The sequence below is a fragment of the Arachis ipaensis genome, chromosome B03 (genome assembly GCF_000816755.2).
Source record: "Arachis ipaensis cultivar K30076 chromosome B03, Araip1.1, whole genome shotgun sequence".
In the NCBI taxonomy this organism is placed as follows: Eukaryota; Viridiplantae; Streptophyta; class Magnoliopsida; order Fabales; family Fabaceae; genus Arachis; species Arachis ipaensis.
The window spans coordinates 6,535,562-6,544,733 of NC_029787.2; the positions used below are offsets into that span (position 1 = coordinate 6,535,562).

General features: G+C 33.9%; 4 protein-coding genes across 6 annotated transcripts in view; 2 read left to right on the top strand and 2 right to left on the bottom strand.

Annotated features, from left to right (window-relative positions):
- Positions 589-2,967, top strand: LOC107632300 (B3 domain-containing protein At5g60130). Of its 3 annotated transcripts, none has more exons than XM_021117932.1 (6): positions 589-719; positions 957-1,052; positions 1,490-1,679; positions 1,835-2,255; positions 2,339-2,448; positions 2,558-2,967. In XM_021117932.1, exons 3-6 carry the CDS (start codon positions 1,608-1,610, stop codon positions 2,630-2,632), a joined length of 678 nt encoding a protein of 225 aa, XP_020973591.1. In that variant the 5' UTR covers positions 589-719; positions 957-1,052; positions 1,490-1,607; the 3' UTR covers positions 2,633-2,967. The 3 variants fall into 3 exon arrangements, with proteins under 3 accessions (XP_020973591.1, XP_020973590.1, XP_020973592.1); XM_021117931.1 differs by having other exon boundaries at positions 590-719; positions 1,606-1,679; XM_021117933.1 differs by lacking the exon at positions 589-719 and adding an exon at positions 729-824 and having other exon boundaries at positions 1,606-1,679.
- Positions 2,657-4,257, top strand: LOC107628957. The gene is made up of 2 exons (XM_021117935.1): positions 2,657-2,757; positions 3,713-4,257. The coding sequence occupies exon 2, from the start codon at positions 3,719-3,721 to the stop codon at positions 4,097-4,099; it is 381 nt and encodes a 126-aa protein (XP_020973594.1). The 5' UTR covers positions 2,657-2,757; positions 3,713-3,718; the 3' UTR covers positions 4,100-4,257.
- On the bottom strand, positions 4,401-5,690 carry LOC107628954 (transmembrane protein 45B). Its single transcript, XM_016331602.2, has one exon. It carries the CDS (start codon positions 5,598-5,600, stop codon positions 4,713-4,715), a length of 888 nt encoding a protein of 295 aa, XP_016187088.1. The 5' UTR covers positions 5,601-5,690; the 3' UTR covers positions 4,401-4,712.
- The window catches only part of LOC107632299 (pentatricopeptide repeat-containing protein At2g15630, mitochondrial), a 2,367-nt gene continuing 993 nt past the window's right edge, over positions 7,799-9,172 (bottom strand). The window contains 1 exon segment of the mRNA XM_021117936.1: positions 7,799-9,172. This exon segment is cut by the window's right edge and continues 37 nt beyond it. Within this exon segment, the coding sequence (XP_020973595.1) occupies positions 8,220-9,172 (953 nt within the window). The 3' untranslated portion in view covers positions 7,799-8,219.

Below are 9,172 nucleotides of genomic sequence, written 5' to 3' on the forward strand. Positions count from 1 at the left end.
AAAAAAATTAGAAATTAAATTTTGTTTTAATTTTTTTGTTTATTCTCTAAATATTTATTCAAATATTGCCACAAAAAAATAGATAAGTCATTTGTTAAATATGAAAAAAAAAATTCACTTATAAAAAAAATATAATATTGATTACTTTTATGGTATTTTTAAATTATTTAGGAGGTTTTTTTTTTTGTCAGCGTCTAAATCTTTCAGATATCAAATTAAAAGTTAACTTTTCTTTAAGGGGACCATAAATTAAAATGAAATAAATAGCAGCATCACTTCATATATTAGTATATTATTATGATAAATTCATAAATAGTAACCATGGAGTCCAGCAGAGACTTTCTCTCATATTCCAATGTTGTATGTATGTATGCATGCATGCATATTCCATTGCAAGACCCCAGATGAGTTCTTATTTCACTTGTCCTGAATTCTGGACAGCTTTATTCTTTGCCTATCTTTGGAAATAAAAAAAAGTAGCTCCTTAATAATAAGTTACCTAACAGTAATGCATGCAAGCTAAGGTCAGCATAGTATTCTAATTTCTAAAAATGATAGTAGTGATGAAAAAGATTACATTTACATCAATGCAATTGAATTTGGCAAGTGATGAGTGTAAAGTCTTAAGTCAATCACTAATTAGACTGTAGCAGATAATATATATTTTAAATTCTTATTTTTTGCAAAACCGCATCTGATCTTGTTATTCTTCCTCTCCAGTATGCCTTCTTCTTTATTGTTTGTTATCTCTCTGAAATTGATTTCTTCTTTCTTGTTTAGCATTCTCTCTATCACTCTTGCTTTCTTGTTCCCCCTCCCAAAAGGCATTGTTTTGTTCCTCTTTTTGGTTTCATTGTTATGTGTTTTGGTGCTATATATGCTGCTGCTATTGTTATGTGTTTGGTTTCATTATGATTTTACTATGTTGTTACTGAAATTTCCTATTTTTGTTTCAGGTTTTGCATCATCAACGTTGAAAGAAAGCACCTTTGTGCAGATCTGGACAATATTTTTTTCCAGGCAGATCAAGAACTTCGATATACACTTTTTTGGTAAGGTTTTTTGCTTCTTTCTCATTTCTCTTTAATCAATTATGCGGAAATTGTTTTTAACTGCAGTCATGTACCAAACTTTGGTGTTAACTTGTAGTTGATATATACAAAATCATGTGTATATTTTGCATACTATTTTTCTTTGATTTTCCAACTTTGAGTTTTGTCAACAGCCTCAAAAAATTGAAGACTGTTTAATTTTAACAGACTCTGCATAATTATGAACTGTTTCTATAACTTTTTTTTGCTTGCGCTTCCTTATATATTGTGATGTATTTTCATGTATTTTGTCAAGGTCAAGCTTTTAAAATTTGTTTTGGAATTAAATTAGGTATGCACGTTTGTGAGGAGAGTAGAATAGTAGATGATTTTGTCAAAAGTCAATCTCTTTGATTTGTATTGTGTTCTAATTTGCTAATAGTTAATCAAATTTGAAGAAATGCAGCTATGTAGAAAACATTCATAAAATCCCTTCCTCAGCTATGAGTGAATTGTGAATTGAAAGGAGTTACAGAATTTCTTGATATTGTAATATGAAATGTGGAATTTTCAGATATGATGAATACTTCAGCTGAGCAATCCTCCTTCTTCAAAGTCTTCCTTCCACAGTTTAGCTCTGAAAAATTGGTAACTTCTTAATTTAGTGTGTGTATTTTCATAATGGTACATTATTCATGTTTGTAAGAACAGAGTGAATGAGTTATTAAATTTACTATGATATGATCCAGACTTGATTAAACAATGATCTTCTTTTCTTTTCTTTCTTTAAATTGATCTTGCAGCTACTCCCAGAAGAGCATGTGGCATTGACAAGGATGAAAGAAAGGGTACCTGAGGAATTCATACTGAGAAATGGAAGAGGAGGAGCATGGAGGGTGAAGACAAGTTGCATTGGTGAGAAGGTGTGTTTTGATGATGGATGGAAGGAGTTTGTAAGTGATAATGGTATACAAGAAGCTTGTGTTATTATTGTTTTCAATCCGGATGGAAGCAGCACATTCGAGTTCAAGATCTTTGAAAAATCAATGTGTGAAAAGACACAAACGTTGGAGGAGGAGGCGGCAGTGGAGATGGAGGAGTCATCAGAAGGAGAAGAAGAAAATGATGATGATGATGATGATGAAGATTATGAGGATGAGGATGAGGATGAGGACGAGGATGAGGACGAGCATAGAGCTGGGAAAGCTCCTGCAAAAAGGGAAAGTAAGTTTTAAACTTTGTTTTCATTTTTCAGTTGATTTCTTTGTTTTTATGCTGCATGAGACATGTTTTGTATTTGGTTTTAGGGGGAAATTACAATGATATTAAGGAGTATGGAGAAATTATTGCAACTTATATTGATCAACACAATCCATACTTTGTTGCCAAAATGAACAAATCCAGACCCAATGAATTGGTTAGTCTAATTCTTTCTGTGTTTCAATGTTTCTATTAAGTTTTAGACTTTTAAAACCTTTTTATACAAACTATTTTGTATTTAAATTCATGGCATGTCATTATTGCAGCATGTTCCATGTAAGCTCATTAAGGAGTACTCCATTACCATCCCAGAAACTATTAAACTATGTTGCAAGGTATAGTTTTATTTTATTTTATTTTACAGTATGGATAGACGGTAGAGTTTGCATTAAAGGGTGGGGAGGATTTTGCAGAAGGAACAATGTAAATGCAAGTGCTGATACTTTCATATGTGAACTGAAGATGAGTAAGAACATGAAAATAGTAAAAATGATACAGGTCTATGTTGTTAAGAAACAACCTTAGAGGTTGTTTTATATATATGTATGTATATATGTTGTTAAGAACTGAGCTTGACTTGTTCATTGTCTATATACTCATCTTGAGCTTCTCCCTTTACAATGTATATATGCATGTGAAAAATCTGGTGCATGAAACAGATCTATGTTTTCCAACCCCAACAGTTTAATTTGTGGAGCCTCTAACCCTATTTAATTATCAGTATTACTAGTTATTAACCAACAATCTATGGTTAACTTTCCACAAATATCTAGCTAGTAAGATCCATCAAATGACTTTAATAACACATTTTTTAATTTAATGATTTCACATAATAACAAGATTGGTGAATCAATATAATAAATTGATTGTCCTAATTTATTTCTTCTTACACGAAATTGGTGAACCAATTTAATCTTAAATTGGGTTTTCAAATATTTTGAATATAGTAAATTACAGTATCTTAAGTTGGAAAATAATTTATGTTTTGGACTAAATTCAAACTCCCAAATAAGTCGTTATGAAAAACGAAAATGCTACTTGTCTTTTAAATTTCAGTCTTTGGTTTAAAAAATTCGAGAAGTTACTTACTTTTTATTTTCTCTTTCTACTAAAGGCTAAATAAAGGACAATTTTTAAAGGCAAATAGAATTCAAAAATCTTCAAATCTTTTGGATTAAGATAAGAAGAACAAAGATAGTTCAAAGGAATGAATATTATTAACTAAGCATACGGTAAACTTATTTTCTTGGTCACAGCATCTAAAGTTGCATGCCACATAACACAACTTGCTATCATATTCATATGTTCTAGTCAACCATCCACAGTTTCCTTACCTTATCCATACAAACACTTTGTATTGTATCTCAATTTTCTTTGTTAACAAGTGACTTAATAGTTCATTTTCTTTGCATACTTTTCAGATATCAATGATGGCTGCAGCATCAGCAATAATGTCTACTTCTACAATGATGGGAAATGCTACTGTTTGCACCACAAGGAGGAGGAAGAGAAGTGTTCACTACGTTGCAGGGTTGAATTCTTTTGGAGGATTGAAGGTGCAGAACAATGTCACCTCATTAGGCCATTCATTGTGCACTGAACAATCCTTTGCAAAGGTTGTGAGCTCATTGAAGGGAAAATCCAAAGGTGGTGGTGGTGGAGGAGGAGGAGCTGCATCTTCAACATGCAATGCTGCAGGTGAGATTTTCCAGATTGCAGCCATCATGAATGGACTTGTTCTTGTTGGTGTTGCTGTTGGATTCGTTCTTCTTCGAATCGAAGCATCTCTGGAAGTGGCTGCTGAGTGAGAATAAGCTCATGAAACAGTTTCAATTTGATTCATATATTTATTATCTTCAAAGAGATTGAATCTTTCTTTCTGCTAGTCTTGATGTGAAGTAGAACATTAAAAAGAAAAATCCGGTATCTGAATCCTATTATATGAATTTTAATTGGTACAAAACAAAGAAATATACACAAATATGTCTGATTTTCTTAGAGATATCTGGTCTTAATAATAATCAATTTCAATAGTTTGTTATTTTTTGTTATTATTATTTTTTTCTTTTTTTCCCCTCAATTTGAAAAATAATGGAAATCTGAAACCTGTTTACATTAAGTTATCAAAAGAAAAGGCCCCTTTATTTGGTGCAAAACAGTAAGAAATTGATGTATGCAGAAACATCCCTTATAATAATTAACAAGTCCAAGATCAACAACTTGTTGATTGAATTTTAAGGGTATTCATAAAGCAATCAACAGGATCTAGAGATAGCATGCTTCTGACATTTATTGGAGATTATTACCTTGATATACACTAGACATTTTTAGAATTCTTACAATCAAAATCCAACATAGTGTTGGATACATTATATTGTATTTCATGATCTCAGATCTTCATTCACTTGAAACTATGGTAGATTATTTCGGCTGCTTGAAACCTTCACTCGACATGGAGGAGTCAGCGCCTTTATTATGAAGTCTTTCATATTCCAACCTATCTGCAATGGTGTATCTTCTAGCTAGTTTCAAGCAAACAATTCCTGCAAATATCAGAATTGAGGAAAGGATCCAACTGAATTGTAAATTGGCTAATGCTCTCGCGCGAAAATCAGCCTCTTTAGTGCCACAAGTAACTGCTCCTAGCATATGATTTTCATTGGCCATTGGCAAATTCATTACACATCCTTTAGGAACAAGTCCAGGAACCCACAGATTAAACCCCATGTTTATAAACCAACACCCTTGGAAGATTACTGATATAGAAAGTACAAGTGCCGAGGTGAAACTGTTGGGGAAAGTAGTTGCAGCCAGAGATGCTACGAACGAGACTAGTACTATGAGCTGCAACAACCAATGGTAATGGCCTTCAAGTCCAACATGGTCTGTGGAATGAAAGTGGAGTAGGAAGAGTTCTTGGCTAAACACTGAGGATGCAAAGATTCCAACAAAGCCAGAGAAGAGGTCAAGCGAATCGGTTAACTCTGTAGAGAGCGCGAAACCAGCAAACAAAGCTAGGTGTATGAACATGGTTGCATGCTCAAAGTTATCAAGCTTAAATGCATAGTGAAAATGAGGGAAGTCCAAAACTTGCATAAAAATTGCAAGGATGGAAAAGGCCAAAAGGGAAACAAGTTGCAAGTGCTTAAGTCTACTAGAATACTGAGGTGTGTTAAGTTGGTACCAGAATCTTGCAGTGAAGTTAGAAGGGCCCTTCAAAAGGTAAGATTTGATGGTGTTTATGGTATGCCATAGGCCAAGAAGGGCAAGTGCTAACCCTGGAACTATGTGTCCTACAAAAGAACCCATGCCAAATTTTTTTCCTTGAGAAGATAACCAGTCTTTGAGGTTGGTTTCTTCATTTAAATATATGAAGCTTTTGCAAACATTGATGCTTTCACGAAACAAAGTGCTTTATTTGATGTATGATTAGTCCAAAATTTGACTCAGTGCATGGTGCATGTGTTTCCACAAACAGAAAAAGAAAAACCTGTTCTGAGCAACTTCATGAAAGAAGATTCTTAGAAGTCTCACGTCACTTCAGGATATAGCCATCATAACCTTTATAAGTATTATGCAATTCTGACTCTCTGAGGTAGCTTTTGGAATTCAGTTAGACTCACTCAATTATTATATAGTATAAAAATTTATGCTGTTTTGCTACTAAGATAACTTAAAGGGTTGTGTTAGGCACAATTAATTCTAATAAAGATGAAAATGGGGACAACATGTCCATCAGAAATTAAAGTAACCTTCCAAGTAAAGGTTCAAGATATAGTGTTTTCTTCAAAAAATTTGATGGACTCAAAATGGAAATCCGCATCAGAGTTGAGAAGATAAGATGTAACTCCACTATAAAAGGAAAAAAACAAGCCATATAACATCAATAACTGATGCAGGGTTCCATTTGGTAGTGAAACTGAAAACGTGGTTGGCTTTTTGCATTGAAGCATGCGAAGCTATAAGTGTCCCTTGGAGGAGTGGAGAGTGAACCTTGTCCAATAAATTCATGTGGCTTAAGATGTTCCCACTCACTCACTCAGCAAAGAAATTGGCTCACCATTACATCAGAATTCAGGTAAAAAAAAATTGTGTATGACAGCAAAAGTGGGAAGATTCTATGAATATTATTTTATCACTATAGTGATGTGAATAAGATAAATTGATTTGTATTATTGATCATGGTATGTGTATTGTGTGGTCCATTCTGAAAAGTTCTCACTTTAGAGACCAATAAAATGATATATCATATTGCAGACTTCTAAAAGATTACAAAGAACAACCAGATTAGGAACAAATACAAGTGTGATCTCCTTTGAACATTTGAAGAAATGCACTACTAATTCTGTTAAATTAACAACACCACTATGATAGTATGATGTATAGCTGTAGAAGTAGTAAACCTTTAAACATGGATGAAGCCCTCTCTATAGTAGTTTTGAGAATTCTAAAAGAACTAAAAAATAAATCATAAATAAATAAAACTGAGTGGGATCAGCTACATCCTACATGAATCAAACGATATCTTTGTGTCCTATCATTTATCATGTTTATAGTAAAACTATTTACACATAATTCTCCCTTGACTACCTCGTGTACGGTCTTTTTGGATCTTCCTTTACCTTTCGCCACTTGTCTATCTTCCATTTGATCCACCCTCCAAATTTGCCATGGCAATATAAGTCAACCAAATTACCAATACCATGTTGGTCAAGCAACAGGCAAGCTTGTCCGTTTTCAATGGTCTTGAATTTGAGTCTTGGGATGAAAAAACACAAAATGGTTACAATTTCTTGAACCATATTAGTAGAATTTTTGGTAATGATAGGGCTAACCAAAGGGGTCATCCTCCTTTAAAGTGAAATTGTAGTTTTCACTCTTGAACAACCAAAAATGTTTGGACAAAACTACCCTGGCCAATGAATGGTTGACAAAGACTCATAATAAGGCTGAGAAAAGAAAACTACCTTGGCCAATGAAGGATATACAGAAATGGCATAAACAAAAGGTAGATTGAGATTCAGCAGGCACTTCCACTTCCTTCTATATAGATATACAATATAATCTTTCAAAAGCTTAGCTTTAATGTTGTGTTGCAACCTATAATGAGAAACTTACGTGCGTTAATCAAATAAATAAAAAAGCAACAAAGTCAGTATCCTCTTTAGAAAGTGGTGAATTAGGCCATATCCTTTACGTGCAAACTTAAATAAATAGAAGGCCAATCAAAGTGAAATCACTTATATATATATATATGTCAGGACAAATAAAAATGAAGAGTTCCAAAGGGAGAAAAAAATAAAAAAGGTGGTTTCATGGTCTGTCTTTTTGGATAATCAAACATGAGTTATTATTTTATAGAATTATAGATATAGGATTCCTGCTTCATCTAAAAAATATTCATAAAAAAAAAGTCAAAACTGAAAATCTACTTTGCAAAATAGCAGAGATTGAAATCATTAGCATAACATAAATATCAGGAAAGATTAAGCTAAGGCTACTGATTATTTAAGGGAACGATTTTTCATTAGAAAAGTAACAAACATTTTCGTCACTTTTTTCCACCAACTCAACAAATTTTCTATGTAATTTATGCACTAAACAAGGCCGAATTCAATCATCAGCTATACATCACAAAACTGAAAGAAAATTATTAAAAAAAATTATAATAATCTTACAACAAAAGAAATGAGCAAAAGAACATTATACTTTCCCAAGAACTGCATTAAAACTTGTTCATATACGGTACAGGCACATTTTTGTCCCATACATAATGCATCTTGTAGAAGCCAAGAATTCCAAGAGACTTACATCCACCAACCTTCAAAGATAGGAGTTCCCGCACGAGTTCCCTCTGTGTAAATGATTTTCTTCTTGAACACCGATATTTCCACATTCAACTTCGAGCCAATGAGCACGAACAAAAGGTTATTGATCATCATTTCCCACCACTTCTTCAACATTCTCCATTGCCTCAATCACACACAGGTAGGTGCTGTCATCAGGGGTAATGCCTTTACTTACCATTTCTCTGAGGAGCTCTTCAGCATGCTCTCCTTCTCTCTTTCTGCATAAGCCTTGTATAAGAGCATTGTAAGTAAGAAGTGTAGGATTAAATCCTGTGGTCAACATTTCATCACGAACTCTAAAAGCATCCTTCATATCGCCCTTTTTACTGTATCCACTAATGAGTGTATTGTAACTAATATGATCAGGCTTGATCCCCTTTCTTTTCATCTCATCAAGAAGTTCGCGAGCTTCTTCCACCTTCCCCTCCCTGCAGTATCCTTGCATCAGGGTATTATAAGTGACTTCATCCGGTAGAACCTTCATCCGGTCCATCTCTTTTAAGAGTTCAAATGCTCGACTGATGTTACCATTTACGCAGTGACCACAAATCAATGCATTAAACATTATGATATCTGGCAACAGACCTTCTTGTTGAATCTTGTTAAACAAGTTATCTGCCTCTACCATTCTGTCCCTTTTACCCAGAACATATATAAGCGATGTGTAAGTTACCAGCGTTGGCCGAATCCTTTCCCTCTCCATTTCATCGTAAAGCTCAAAGGCTTTCTTTGCATCCCCACATCTGCAATACCCATTAATCAATATGTTATATGTAACAGCATCCAAATTCATCCCCTTTTCTTGCATCTCTTTGATCATATCATCAGCTTCCGCTGTCCTCCCTTCCATAAACAGTGCATGAATAAACACATTGTAGGTTACCATAGATGGCACTATGCCTTTGCTTATCATCTCATCCCTGTACGCAAAAGCCTTACCCAGGTCCCCTTTGTTGCAGTAAGCATCAATCAATGCATTATATGTCACTGCATTGGGAATCAAGCCAAACTCCAACATGTTACCAAGTATTG

Coding starts and splice junctions, on each gene's coding strand:
- LOC107632300 (XM_021117932.1), top strand. CDS start 1,608: ATGATGAATACTTCAGCTGAGCAATCCTCCTTCTTCAAAGTCTTCCTT. Junction 1,680..1,834: donor AGTTTAGCTCTGAAAAATTG/GTAACTTCTTAA, acceptor TTGATCTTGCAG/CTACTCCCAGAAGAGCATGT. Junction 2,256..2,338: donor AGCTCCTGCAAAAAGGGAAA/GTAAGTTTTAAA, acceptor ATTTGGTTTTAG/GGGGAAATTACAATGATATT.
- LOC107628954 (XM_016331602.2), bottom strand. CDS start 5,600: ATGGGTTCTTTTGTAGGACACATAGTTCCAGGGTTAGCACTTGCCCTT.
- LOC107628957 (XM_021117935.1), top strand. CDS start 3,719: ATGATGGCTGCAGCATCAGCAATAATGTCTACTTCTACAATGATGGGA.